The sequence below is a fragment of the Macaca fascicularis genome, chromosome 8 (assembly GCF_037993035.2).
Source record: "Macaca fascicularis isolate 582-1 chromosome 8, T2T-MFA8v1.1".
NCBI lineage: Eukaryota > Metazoa > Chordata > Mammalia > Primates > Cercopithecidae > Macaca > Macaca fascicularis.
Genome location: NC_088382.1, coordinates 10830460 through 10845652, shown reverse-complemented (window position 1 = coordinate 10845652; position 15193 = coordinate 10830460). Strand labels below are relative to the sequence as shown.

Sequence of the window (15193 nt, the reverse complement as noted above, 5' to 3'; positions counted from 1 at the left end):
TTTTGGTGCCTTGCTCCCGCATTTCGGCCCCTGCAAAATGGGCTTAAATATATCTGTAAATACCTAACTTAATATTGAATTCATCTTCCCTATTCCGCGCACTTTGAGAACTGTGCTTAGTTTTCACTTTGGACGAATAGGAACCCTTCTGATGACCGTCATGACAATGTCTCCAATAAAAACGGACAGTCTAGCTGGCTGCAAGGCAGGTCCTCTTCTGTCTTACTGGGCACTGCTGAACTGCGAGGTCGGGGCGACACGGCAGGAACTTTAAAATCAAACCCCATCCCCAAGGGCTCGGCGCTGTTTTTTGGCCTCTACCGCTTCACGTACTTGGTGCGACAGGAGTGCACTAGTTCTCTGCCCGAGAACTTCGTCCCGAGAGGAGAACCTCTGGAACTCGCCGGGCCACACCCCCCGTCCGGGGAAGGAACACGCCCCCGGTGACAGCCTGTACGGTCCCGGCCTTGGGCAACCTCGATTACGGGCGGCCGCCAACTCCACAGAAGCGCCCAGCGCCCGCCCGCGCCCCTGCCGACCCCCAGTTCCGGCCGCGGACCCCACTCTCTGCAGTTCCGGCGGCGGCTCCGCAGCCGGTAGGGCCGTCCCCCGCGACCGCCCCTCGGCTGGCGCCCTCCCATGCTCTCGGCCACCCGGAGGGCTTGCCAGCTCCTCCTCCTCCACAGCCTCTTTCCCGTCCCGAGGATGGGCAACTCGGCCTCGAGCATCGTCAGCCCCCAGGAGGCCTTGCCGGGCCGGAAGGAACAGACCCCTGTAGCGGGTAAGCACGGGCCACACGGAGGGCGCGGGCGGCGCTGCTGCGCATGCGCGCCTGTGCCCGGCAGCAGCGCGCCCTCCGTTGCCCGGAAGGAAGCCGCGGGCTGGCCTCTGGCGGGTCGCGGGGCGGGGGTCTGCGCAGGCGCGAAGGGGCCCCGGCCGTGGCCGGGGCGACGCTGGGGTCCACTGACGCCCGTTTGTCTTTGTTTGGCTTCTCATCTTCTGGAGCTAAATTGGGCACTTTTAACGAGCCTAGTGCGTCGGTCTCACTTACCCAGAGTGCATACCGTGGCGGCCCCAAGTTTTGGGCAGGAAATGTGCCGCTGGGGTCTGCCTTTGCTCGCGGGCGCCCGCGGCGCTGTGCCGGCACCCTCCTTTCTTGTCTCCTCTGCGCCGGCCGCCGGAACCCAGGGCACTTGCAGCGGGGCTGGTGCGAGTGTTGTCCCGGGAAACGCCGGAATGAGACAAGACAATGAAAACCTTAAGTGTGGAACTGCGTCTTAGGCCAGGGTTCCGGCTGCAAGAGTCACCCGTAGTGCCCCCTCGGGCCCTAGGTTGGCCCGGCTGTCGCCAGGGGCTGCCGTGTGCCGGGTCGGCTTAAAGTGATGCTTCTCAAACTTGGAAAACTTTCTAGTCGTTCTTACACCAGTACCTTGGGAAAATACAGTAAGGGTGAAATACTAGAAAAATGTTCACGTGCTTCGATGCCATGTAATGGTAAACTGCTATAAAAGTTATCAAAATCTTTCGCAGTACGAGAGCCACACTTTAGTATTACCTTAGTGCAGCGCGTCTCAAAGTGCCCGCACCTGCTGCAGCAGCAGCAGCAGCAGCAGCACCTGGGGTGGCCTTGCCCCATTACTGAATTGGAGACCCTGGGGGTGGAGCCCAACAAGCGCTAAAACAAGCCCTCCAGGTGATTCTAATGTACGCTGAAGCTTGTAAACCACTGCCTTAGAGCTGTTGGATGATTAAGTGATGTTTAATCTTCTACACGTGGCTCAATGCCAGAGAAATTCAGCATTTAAAACATTTCCTAGGAAGTTTCTTTTTTCCTTCAAGAATTGTTGAGGATAGAAGGAGGTCATATTGAGAGTTTGTCATCTCGTAGAATAATCGGTATGAGATTAGGAAAAGGTAGAGGTTTTTTTGGATTAGAGGCAGTTTAGAAATTGTGTGACTGGCTTGTTAATCGAATTAGCAGTTTCTGTTTCCTGGTTTCCCCATCATTTCACCTCTGACTCAGCAGTAAAAGTTTATTTTTGATTCAAATGTAGAGATTGGGTTTTGAAACAAATCTAGTAAACATCTATAATTATATATATAAAATATAACCAGATTATCTAAACCTTATATCTTAAAAATTTTTCATTCTTTTACAGGCAGGTATTTATAAGTATTGAAAGGCAATACGTTTCAAATGTGAAACTTCCTCAGCTTGCGTTATACTTCCCGTTCACACACTACCGTATCTTTGCTATGCCTCCCATACACCAAAAAAACCAAATCATCAAAAAACTCTTGTTCAGATTTCCAAACTGGTTCAAGGTCAAGATGGACCAAAATTTACTTTGACTTTATCTTAACCAAAGCCTTCCCAATCAGTTTCCCAATATGTAAATGACATTTTTGGTAAAAGATTAGCAAACATTTCAGAAATGAGGCAACAGTTTTTTTCATATCCTCATCATAACTTTTAACTGCCAAACCTCAGGACCTGGTTCCTTTCCAGGCTCCGCTGTCTTCATATAGCTGTGAGTGTTTTTGGTACGCCGACACAGCTCTGTATCTGGGCCAGTAAACCTTTTTTTTTTTTGGTGTAGGGCCAAGCCTACAGTGCATATGTCCTTATTGTTCATCTGTTGTAACTTTTTCCACAAAAAGTGTTTGAAATTTAGATTGTGGACGTTCCAGTCTCCACTCCTGAGTCTTGACAGGTTGCTGAAAGCCCTGACTGGACCCAGAAATGGGCAGTGTTATCTCTTCAGTGGGTTTCAGTGGCTGTAAACTTGAAACTTAAGGATTTAGTATTGTTCTGAATTCACCTCCACTGCAACTTGCATCGTGTTTAACAACTCCTCCCTTGTCCACATTGCCTCCATCTATGTCTGTTGTTATTTGTACCCTGACTCTCAAAAGTTGCGTGACAAAAGCATCACCTTTTGACTTCAGAAGTCCTGTTTCTTTAGTGCCTTTAGATCAGCCTAGTGTCAGGTGTGTACCATTACCAAATACTTGTGGTGTTAAGGATTACCATCTTAGCATTCATCCTACCATTTTTATATTCTTAAGGACAATTCCACCCTTTTACAAACTGTGGCCAAGTTTTCCACCTTGCGAGAAGGAGTCAAACCTTAAAACTTTTTCAATGTTTAATTTATCCCAGGCTACCTAAAATGGATCAAAACATGAATAGGCCTACCTGGGTGAGTGGTGAAAACTGAACCTGCCCTGGACTGCCTCATTTGCAGCCTTCTCTGTTCAGGTTAGGGGGCGCCTGGGCAGCGCTGGCTGGCTGGTAGGACACACGGCAATGTGCCAATACTCTTGAGAACTTGGGACTGAGGGACAAGGGGAATTCATTCTTGTTGAACTGTATTGGTATTGTTCAAAATAGGCTGCAGGTAGAAGGCTCATAATTAAAACCTCAGAGTACCTTCCATTTTGTTAAGATGTGGGTTCCTTACAGTCAGAACTGATCTTATTTCCGGTGAATTATTATAATTATTGTAAAAGTCCAATATGGTTTGATTCTGTGTCCTCACCTAAATCTCATTTCGAGTTATAATTCCCACGTGTTGGAGGAGGGGCCTGGTGGGAGATGATTGAAACATGGGGAGTGGACTTTCCCCTTGCTGTTCTCGTGAAAGTGAATGAGTTCTCACGAGATCTGATTATTTAAAAGTGTGTAGCTTCGCCCTTTGCGCACTCTCTCTTTCTCCTGCTGCCCTGTGTGAAGATGTGCCAGCTTCCCCTTCTGCCATGATTGTAAGTTTCCTGAGGCCTCCCTGGCCATGCTTTCTGTACAGCCTGTGAAACTGTGAGCCAATTAAACCTCTTTTCTTTGTAAGTAACCCTGTCTCAGACAGTTCTTTATGGCAGTGTGAGAATGGACTAACACAAAGCCCAACTTTTATGTAGAACTTGTTTTTGCATATTGGAAACATTACTAATCTGTGTTTGGGAATGAATCTTACCTTCTTATAGAGTATCAACTTTTATGTAGAACTTGTTTTTGCATATTGGAAACATTACTAATCTGTGTTTGGGAATGAATCTTACCTTCTTATAGAGTATCAGTGGGATTAGGTGTTTGGGATTTGGAGCTATTGTTTAAAATGACTTTGACAAGTTCGATTCTATCTTGGCTTTCTTTTGTTTACATTCTTAGAGTTCATTGTATTTTTTTGGTACAGTGCTTTTTTGGGCACTAACAGATGTTAAAAACAGATGTAGAGCACCAACAGAAGGTATCCTCTTTTAAGAACTTTAAATAGAAAAAAACAGTAGAACAATGTATTAATCCAAAAGGTGGCTCTTTGAAAAAAAATTGAACTACACCAATAACATTTATAAACAATGAGCTAGTCTCAAGAAAAAGAAGAAAGTACAAATATACAAAATAAGACTTGAGGAGATCGTAAAAACGGATAATTTGAAGAATAATAGGAGACTACCTGAACTCTTTGAAAATAAATTTTAAAACTTTGATGAAAGTGATAATTTTTAGGAAAATATAATTAATCCTGATTGACCCCAGAACAGGTAGAAAATTTAAGGTTGATTTTATAGAAGAAATAAAGCTATTAAAGAGTTACCTCCTCCCAAAGCATTATGTCCAGTTTCACCAATAGTATCTACCGAATATTTAAAGAGCAGATAATTCCAGAGTAGGAATAAATGGCTATTTCCTTAACATGATAACGCATCTATTTCAACCCAAAAGCCCACTTTAGGCTTAGTGAAGAAACATTGAAATTTCCACTGTTGTTCAGGCCAAGACGAGGAGTGAGCACAGCCTAGTACCTTTTACCAGGTGTGCACTGTTAGCAGACTTTTTGGTGTTATTAGTTTTAATCCCGCCTTTAAAAATAAATCCTACCTTTTTTGTATTAAGGAAACTTCCACCTTTTTATTAAGTGTGATCTGGTCATTGATTTATACTTTGTAAGGAGGTAAGATTCAAACCTTTAAACTTTTTATTGTTTTATTTCTCCCAGGTTACCTAAATTGGATTGTAACATGAACTGGCCTACTTTGAGTGATTGGTTATTATTTTATGTTGTAGGTCCAGCCAATGTGGTCAGACAAAGTAATTCAAGAAGTACAAAAAAGGAAAAAAGATCAGAAGTTCTTAAATACATAAGGGAATGTAGCATTTGATAAAGGTGGTATCTCAAGTCAGTGGGGAAAAGGGGAAATATTCAATAAATGATGTTGGGACAACTGGGTAGCCATATGGAAAAAAAGGTTGGATCTCTACACTGTAAGCCAGGATAAATTTTAATGTTTGATGGAACAAATTCCAGATACATAATAGCTCACACTTGTTAAGTGTCTTATATACCAGGCACTGTAGTAATTTACTAATTACATTTAATCCTCACAGTAACCCAAAGAAGTGGTAACTATTATCACCACTTATGGATATGGAAACTGAGACCCATAGATGTCAGGCAGTTTAAACAACGTACATTGCTAATAAGTAGTGGAGCTGGGGTATGAACCTAGTCAGTTTGGCTATAGAGTTTCTGGCCTTAACTCCTATACTCTTTTTGCATTTAGATAATTGTAAAAAATGAAACAAAGTATGAGAATAGAATGTTTTTATAATCCGGGTGTGAGGAAAGCCATGACCTAACCATGACTTGAAAATCAGAAAACGTAAAAGACTGATAAATTAGATCATATCACAGTAAAATCTTCTGCATGGCAAAAATCACCATGAGCAAAGCCAAAAGACAAGCTATGGTAAGTAGTTGCAATTCATATCATAGATGAAGGACCAATCTTTTTAGTTATATAAGAAGCTTCTAGAAATAAGAAAAACACCAACATCTATTAGAAAGATAGACATTAGGTTATGAACAGACCGTTTACAGAAAAGTACAATTGACTCTTTAAGCATATAAAAAGATGCTCAGCTTCACTTATGAGAATGCAAATACCATTTTCATTTTTCAGATTGGCAAAAATCCAGAACTTTGACGATGCACTGTGTTGGTAAATTTTTAAGGAAAAAGACACTCTTATACATTGCTGGCAAGAGTATAAAATTGGCTCAACTCTTATGGAAGGCAGTTTGGTTGTATCTATGAAATTTAAATGCATATACCTTTTGACCCAGGAATTCAATTTCTGGGAATTTATCTTCTGAACGTAACTTCCATGAATGCCAAATGATGACTGTACCAGGTTATTCACTGCAGCTTTGTTTGCAATAGCACAGGACTGGAAACAACCCAGATGCCTATCAATAGTGGCTAGTTAAATAAATTATGTTTCATTGTCACAATGGATATGCAGCTGTGAAAAATGTGGAACATCTGTATGAATGGGTGTGGAGGGATTGCCAAGATGTAGCGTTAAGTGAAAAAAGCAAGGTCTGAACAGTGTATATATCGAGTATTCTAATTTTTCTGTGAACAGAAGGGAAAATAGTATGTATAGAGAAACTTTGAAAGGATAGCTAAGAAATTAATAGTTGGGGAGGGGGCTGTGTAATGAGATGAGAATCGATGGAAGCATAGACTTTTTACTTAATGCTTCTTTTGTAACTTGCTTCTTGTAATGTGACTGCATTTGTGAATTAAATAAGTCCACTTGGAAGATGATCTGTCTTGCTGTTTTTAGTCTAATTGACCACCTTTCTGTCATCTTTTGTCATACTTATTTCAAGTTTTTTTTTTTTTTTCAATTTTGCTCTCTTTTTCTTGTCAAGTACATCTTTTTTCTCCAACTTGCTTTTGTAATCAAAATCTACATTTTGGCGTGATTTAAAAATCTAAATTTAGAGAGTGAAATCGGAATAAGTTAATCCAAGTCATTTTACATTTCATAAATATTCATTTATATTGAAGCATCAATTGTGGTGGCATCATTTATACAAAGAACAGATCTTTGGGGACAAATTCCTTCCACTATTATGTAGAAAGCATTATGTGTATTTCTTTTATTGTGAGTGATTTTATTGTACATTGATTTTTAAAAGAAAATGATAGAAAACAGTTTTCCTTTTAGAAAAGTTTTCCCCAATGTGTGATTAATTTCTAAATTGTAGGATGCAGAACTGTTATTTCCCTTCTTTGCATCCTGCCCAGAGCTCTTTGATTTTACAACCTGTTCCAGAACGTTTTGTGTTTCCCTGAAGTCCCTGGGATGAGGCTATTCAGTACCTCCCACAATGTGATCCTTACCTACTTTCCCAGTCTTTTTCTCCACTGTGTCCCCATAGAACCCCATCTCCTGCCTAATGTGTTTTACTGTTCTGCCTCTGTATTGTTCACACGACCATACCCATAGTGTGGATTGCACACTCGGATCTTTTTACTTATTCATTCATTAAATGTCTATTAAAGGTCTGCTTAGGAAAGGCCTGTGTTGCCCACATATCCTTATCATCAAGGAAGTATCCTTGAAATTTTCCCCGCCCTAATTCCATTTCTTCTGGAAATCCATCCCTTTTCTCTCCAACCTAAGTGATCCCTTTCTTACCTACTGGACAAATAGCTATGTACTACTTTATGAATCCTTTCTATGGCATCTTGCATTGCTAATTAGATGTTTTATTGCACAGAACTTGCACAATCTGTCTCACCTCCCCGCGTGGTGAGCTCACAGCACTTCCCCAAGAGTGCTGCCCACACCAGGCAGTCAATAGTGGTTTATGGACATTGGGAAGAATATAGTTAATGCCTGAGAACAAAGACCAGAAATGTGGTCTTTTCGTGTGACCATGATGTTACAGAGAAGTTAACAGAGCTGCCCCGTTGTCCATGGGGCATGTTCTGAGTTCTTCCAGTAGTGGTGATGGAATTTTGCTGATTTCTCTGAACTTTTCCCTGAGTTATTTTTGTGACTTTGGCCAGGGTGAAGGGTGGGGAACCCCTCATCTTTAAATCTGAGTGGAGACTTGTTAGGCATCTGCAGCAGCAGTGGGGAAAAGGTCATCAAGCTCAGTGCAGTCCACGTGGGGCCTTGGCCTGCGACCCTCAGGCTCAGGAGTCACTGTGAGCCCCTGCCTTGGGTGGCGGAGGGAGGAGAGGAGGACAGCTGACCCAAGGAGTGGGAGGCTGGTTGGGTGAGGAGACATCAGCCTGGGTCATGGGTCTCATGAGTGTGAGTGGCTGCCAGGCCCTCAGCAAGGACCAGAGTGGAGGCCTCTTTGCTAAGCTTGGTGTGGCTCCTGTATGGGTCCCGGCAGCCTGCCTGCCATTGATCACCCCTTACTCCTTGGCAGATGGCCAGGCCCCTTCCCATGCAGCAGCAGCTGGCTGGCCCTGCCCTCCTGTGCTAGCTGACATCGCCAACCCTCTGGGGATGTATGGAAGACTGAATTCTGCAAGAGATGCTTTCAGGGTGTTAGTGCATGATGAATGAAAGTTGTGGATCTTCTGCATGCTGTTCTTATCTTTCTCACATCATAAACTCCAAGTTTGAGAGCATCACAATATTCATCGATATGTGTAGCGCTACACAGTGAACTGAGGGCAGGAATTGACTTGTTCTTTGTCCTGGAACACAGTAAGCTGATGATAAATACTTGTTGGAAGACTGTAGCATATAACCTGTTGAGTTCTTTGGGAGGCCAGGGTTCCTCTGAGCAGTATCATGCCAACAGACACACGCATGTTATGTATTATGGCACGTAATCGGTAAGTCCGTAAGTGTTTGAGTAATGGGGAGGAGCACAGTGCATTGAAGGATACAGGAAGCATCCAGGTTTGGGGGCTCAGGCCTGCCATTTGTGGTTATGTTATTGGTTTTTCCTATCACATCAGAAAACTTTATTTGCTAGATGGAATTTCTGCAGCCAGATGAAAATGTATGTGATAGGAGTGGATCGTGTTAGCTAAGTCAGATTTCTAATGAGGCCCTGAGTTGTCATCAGGTAGCAGTTTCACCATTTCCACTGGTGTCTGTCTCCTTACCACATTTTAAGCTAAAAGAGGTAAGAGGTCAGGAGGGTAAGAGTCTGGCCATGGCTTTGCTTTCTTCTCTTGCTTCCAACTACCCTTGTCTGAAATCTGCATTTCACCTTGGGAAAGTTCCGCCTTTCTGTTTCCAAATACTTATGAGATGCTGTAACCCTGAACTCAGATCTAAAACCAGACTTACCATTTGCTTCCAAAAGATGGACTGACTGCATGTTTTAATTTCCCAGCCTCTCTCAATGGCGCTGCTCTCCTCTCAAATCCCAGAAGCCGCAGTCAGGGTCATCTCTGAGCCTTTCCTCTGCATTTGAGTTGTCCTTCCTCCCATGAGTCCTGATGACTTCTTTTCTTCATTGGTCTCTGATCTGTCTTCACTCCCCCCTGCCTGAGCTGTTCAGAGCATTATCAACATCTACCTAAACTTTGCATTTCATTCTCTCACTGCTTAGGGAACAGCAGCGATTCTGACCTGTCCAATGACACTCTTCAGTGCTGGACACTTTCTGTAATTTGCTGCTGGCCTCAGTGTTCCAGATCTCCACTTCCAGCCTGAGGCTGGCTCCTGCTCTGAGCTCCTTCCTCCCAGGTTGCTGTGGTCTGAATGCATAGCCCCTACTGAATTCACGTTAGAATCCTCACCTGCCAGGTGATGGGATTAGGAAGTGGGGACTTTGGGAGGTGAATAGTCATGAGGGTGGAACCTGCATGAATGGGATTAGTGCCCTTATAAAAGAGACCCCAGAGAACTAGCTAGTCTCTTCGGCCATGTGAGGACACTGTGAGAAGGCACTGTCCGTGAACCAGAATTTGGGCTCTCACCAGACACCGAACCTGCCAGCGCTTTGATCTTGGACTTGCAGTCTCCAGTGCTGTGAGAAAGAAGTTTTTATTGTTGATAAGCTGCCAGGTTATGATAAATTGTTACAGCAGCCTGATGGACTGCGACACAGGATGTTTTCTGTTTTTCTTGCAGCCTTGTCTAGAACATCTTGGGACTTTCAAGGCTAAATTTGGCTTCTTCCACTTTTCTGCCGCCCCTTGGGGCTGTTTCAGCTTAGATTGCTCTTAGAGTTGGAGCTGGAACTAGAGCTTTGGGACTCTGTTTTGTGCTTTCATTTCAGTGTCTCTCCTTGGGGAGATGGAGGTAGAATCCCTTTGGTGCTTGGTGATAGTCATTTTCCCCCCTATGTTTTCTGAACTCCTAGCCTGGTTATAGAAGCTGCTGGCATGATCAGAGTTCTTAGCTTCCAGCTGCTTTCTCCTGAATATCCTATCAAAATGCTCTCCCCATTCAGTGAGATACTCAATGACTTTGACTCATAATGCCAAATGCTTGATTTTTTCCTTCACCAAAGATCTGCGTGTCCTCTGGGTCAGCTGGTACCTCTTCTGTAAGCTGGGCCTCTTATGAAAGGGGACATAGACTATTGCCCAATGTTTAAAAAAAAAAAAAAGGTATGGTTACTTGTGTTTCTGTAGGAATTTTGTATCCTTTCATGGAGGTGCATCTAGAGTGTTTCTCAGCAGGGTATATTTCTGATCCACTAACTTGTTGAACAAGTGTATTAAATTTGCATCCTAATACAGCAAAGGCTAGTAGTAATGAAACTGGAAGAAATGTGACAATATATTTAGATGATTATATTATAATTACATTAAAGTATAAAATTTAGGAACATCGGATGTCTTCCCAGAGCATGTTTATAAAATGAATTCTTTCGAAGATGTTACCATAGGAAAGTAATATCAGTGTTGAATTTTCCTTTAAAAAGTTTTCATATTTTACCTTTGATTTAAAAAAATTTTTGCCATTAGGTATTTTATACTTTGCGTAGGTCAAAAGTCATGTGCAAAATTAAAAAGCATTGTTCAGATGAGGCCACAAATTATTCTTTGGCCTGCTGAAAATATCTGATATTTTAACAGATTGTACCCAAAAGAGAAGAGTCATGAAAATGAAATACTTTGAGGGAATTCATAGCTTTCCAGCTGGGGAAAATGAGACCTGAAGTAAAAAATTTTGAATGCACTGTTGTTAGCAGATGAAAAGAAAACCGCGTAAGAATTTGTAGAGTGGAATAGCCGGCTGCCACAGAGCCCCCGAGAAAGCATTGCATTGCTGAGAACTCCATTGCCTTACCTCTTTCGGAGAGGCAGTTTATAAAGAGCCACCTCATCTACCAGTGAGCCCTCTGCAGGGACTTCTGCTGGTCCCTGGGGTGTCTGGCTTACCATTCAGCATTCCTTGCACCCTGAGATGTGTGCATCAGCATGAAGGAGTTCTCAGAGCCCCAGGGTGTCTGAGTGGTCCTGATAACAGGACGCTCAGGCAGTCTGTCCCTGACCAGCCAACCCATTTGACCCTCCTTACTTAGGAATTGCTAGCATTTATTTTCTTTACTACTCATTTGGTATGCAGTCATATTATTTGAAGACTTCATATATTGTCTTTTTATCGTTTAAGTTTATAATGGTGATTAATGTATTTCTGTTTTCTCTATAATGGCATTGCAAATTTAATGAGAGCTTATTTACTTATGTGGATCCCTCCCACACCTACGCATGTCTGTTACATGATAACCATTAAATGAACTAAAGAATGATTGCGCTTATGCTCTGTGGTATTGTATTTGGAAGCTGTGTGTTCAATAAAACTCTTTTAGTATAATTCAGGCCAATAGGTATTAATATTAATGAATCGCAATAAAAGGAAGCTATGTTTTTACCTTCTAGCACAAACCATTCATCTTCAGAAATTTTGTTACGATTGTGTGTGTGCATGTCCAATGGCTGACTTTCCAAGCAGTTATTAGAAGAGATCTGAGTTTTTAGCTTCTGCATTACGATTCGTGTTCAATATTTATGGAAGAGAAGTCTTTCTACAAATATGTAAAAATATTGGTGAGTGAAGGAAATGGCTCCCAGTATGACAGAAGAAAATATCCTAGAGAGATCCACAGTTATCTGCAGTTTCCCCAAGGTTGTGTTTACATAAAAAAGACATTGTTTTATGTTCTAGCATCAAGAGATGATTTTATGATCTAACAGGTTCCACGAAGAACTCTCGTAAGGTGGTTCTCAGTCCTGGCATAACTGCTTCGGAGATCCCAGAGCAATATTAGTCTCTAGATTTATTGGTTTTGCTGCATTCTGTTAGCATCATTCATATTTTTCTCCCAAGGGTACCACTTTCCTCTCTTTTCCTAATACCAAGATATGGAAACTCATTTATGCCGTGGAGTGTGATGCTGGGAAATGAAGGCTTGCTTATTACCTCTCTCCACAGGACCTTTCGTGACCATACGTCGATGTCTGCCGCCTCAGTATAAATAGGCACATTCAGAAATGTGTTCTCTAGTGAAGGACATGTTGGCTTGGTGGAAAGCTCAGGGACTTCGCGTTTGGACTGTGAGTCGGAGCTGCACGTCATGTGCTTACTGGCTGTGTGACCTTGGATAAATTTGCCTCAGTTTTCTCATTTGTAAAACAGACAGTGGCTATTTCTGGGAATAGATGAGATAATAGGGAAAGAGCCTAGAATGGTACCTGCCTCCTGCCAGATGCACAGAATGTTTGTTTTGCAGTGTGATGGGTCCAGTAGGGACACTTAGGGGACAGTGTACTGTCATGCTGTTGCCCTGTTTTGTAAGAGTGACTGATGGCTACGTGACATCACCACACTTCCTGCAAGAGCTGCGGTGTATGGCAGGCAGCTAAGCTGTAGGCGCACATGGCCTTTAGCTCCACCTGAGCTCCAGCCTTCCTTTTCGGAGGACTGGCCTCTGGGTCCACCTGTGAAGCAGGAAGGTTGATTATTACTTAAACCCACAGTCCTGTAACCTCTTGGGAAAAGATTCTCTCAAAATGACTCTTGATGGTCAACATGGGTATGCATTTATGCAGCTTCCATTCCCATCGCTTCCTGCAGGCAGTGTTGTTCCTGATTGCCCCAGTCTAGTTTATCACAAGGGAATTGCTTTGCGGGGCAGTGAGCTCGCTTTTGGCAGAAGAAAGAGTCAAACAGAGGCTGGGAGGTTCCCTTACACACAGTGGTGGCTGGCTCTGGAGTGCCTCCCAGCTCTGGGTTCTACTTTCCTAGTCTCCTGCCTTTCCGCAAGTGTCTCCACCCAGCTCCCACAGAGTGGGTAGCATCAGGAGAAGGAAGGGCAGGGATGGGTGTTGTGGGATCTCAACATTTAAGAGCAGACGATGGGGGGCGAGGGAAGAGCATACACTGGGGCCGGGTAGGGGGAGGGAGAACAGTAGAAGAAGAAAAGCTAATGCCTACTGGGCTTCTTCCGTAGGTGATGCGTTGATGGGTAAATGTGTGCCGTGGTTTGCTGCACCTATGCAATAAACCTGCACATTCTGTACATGTACGTCAGAACTTAAAAAAAGAACAGAGGACAAGGAGCCTCCAAGTTCATGTGGAAAAAGTAGTTAGAGAAGCAAAGAGTACTCAGGAAACCAAGAGAAATGAGAACATCAGGAAGAAACGGATGGTCGGCCACAGTCATTGCATTTGGCAACCAAAAGCTTTTGCCAGCAGTGATGGGCGAAGACAGGGAGGGCAGGAGCCAGGCACCACGGCCAGGGGGGAAGCGTGGAGACCTGCAGGTCCTGGCTTCTCTTTCAACAGCTTGGCTGGAAATAAGGTAGCAGGTTCAAAAGGGGTAGGGTTTTTAAAGGTGGGAGAGACTCAAAAATGTGTGTATTCTAAAGGGGGAAGATAGGGGAAGATGTTGAAGAAAATCTAAATTTTGTACTACTGTTTTGTCATTTTATACATGACGACTTTTTGACTACCTGTCTCCCTTTTTTTTTTTTTTTTTTTTTTGTAGAGACAGGGTCTCACCATGTTGCCCAAGCTCGTCTTCAACTGTTGAGATCAAGTGATCCTCCCTCCTCAGTCTCCCTGAGTGCTGGGATTACAGCCATGAGCCACCTGGATTGGCCCCTTTTGTTTTTTTATTCATAGTTATTTTTCTGCTCTTTCTCTTCTCAGCCTCCCTCACTCCTCCCTCCTTCGCTTGCTTTCTGAGGCTTCTGACAACTCATCTATTAATGAGTTTATTACAGTCCCGTCCTTCTGGAGGCCCTCAGTGCCGCGTGGAATCTGGACCTAGCGACTTCTTATTGTCCATTTAGGAGACTCTTGGTGTCCATTGGTCCAATTGACTCATCCCCGGCCGTGTGTTAGCCCTCTATAATTCTCTACGTTGTTGCTACAGCATTTATATGCGTCAAGATGTATCTCACAGCATCTTATTCACCCTAATATTAGTGACAATATTCACTAATATTTTCACTTCTGTGCTTAATTTCTTGAAGGTTTTGGGATTTAAGCCCAACCAATTTCTGTGGAGAGCAGTAGCATAGGAAATTAAACACACAAAATAAAAGTTTGGTTTAGAACTGCTATAAAGCCACACTGGGAAAACGTAGTCACTGTTTTCCAGTAAGTACACAGTCGGGTGTTTTGGATGGGGAGAGGTGAGTACTGTAAAGCTGTCTCTTCAATTTTGAAATTTCCTTTTCTGCTCGCTCTTTCCCTTCTCTTCCTCCTCCTCACCCTCCTCCTCCTCACCCTCCTCCTCCTCACCCTCTTCCTCCTTCCCTCCTCCTCCTTCCCTCCTCCTCCTTCCCTCCTCCTCCTTCCCTTCTCCTCCTTCCCTTCTCCTCCTTCCCTCCTCCTCCTCACCCTCCTCCTCACCCTCCTCCTCACCCTCCTCCTCACCCTCCTCCTCACCCTCCTCCTCCTCACCCTCCTCCTCCTCACCCTCCTCCTCCTCACCCTCCTCCTCCTCACCCTCCTCCTCCTCACCCTCCTCCTCCTCACCCTCCTCCTCCTTCCCTCCTCCTCCTCATCCTCCTCCTCCTTCCCTCTTCCTCCTTCCCTCCTCTTCCTTCCCTCCTCAGCCAGTTTGCTATCCAGTGTAATACCCATGGTGGAGACCAGGATGGAAGCTGAAACGTGAGAGGTGTGTGTGGACGGTTGGTGTGGGCGTATGTTCACATTCATAGGTGAGCCTGGTGTGATGGAGGTGGGTCCTGTAGGCTCACTGGGGACCCTCGGCCCAGCCCCCTTCACATGGCTCCTGTGGTGCTGGACTGGCCACTGAGACTGCCCTCAGGCACCAGTGACCCCTGGGGTGGGTCATCTGACCCTGTCTGGACAGCATCTCCTTCCTGCAGCTTGTGTGCCTGTTTTCCAGAGATGGGAGCTATAAACTGTGAAGCTCTAGGGCTGGCAGCTGCCATGG

The 15193-nt window shown here is 44.1% G+C and overlaps 1 protein-coding gene across 11 annotated transcripts in view; it reads left to right on the top strand.

Annotated features, from left to right (window-relative positions):
- Window positions 1-479: 479 nt before the first annotated feature.
- MSRA (methionine sulfoxide reductase A) overlaps window positions 480-15193 on the top strand; it is a 413664-nt gene continuing 398950 nt past the window's right edge. For all 11 annotated transcript variants that reach the window (XR_012417021.1, XM_065518790.2, XM_074000245.1 and 8 more), the window contains exon 1: window positions 480-781. Coding sequence is in view for 10 of the 11 variants with exons in the window: in XM_065518790.2 (XP_065374862.1) it covers window positions 640-781 (142 nt within the window). In the remaining variant the exon portion in view is untranslated. The remainder of the gene's footprint in view (window positions 782-15193) is intronic.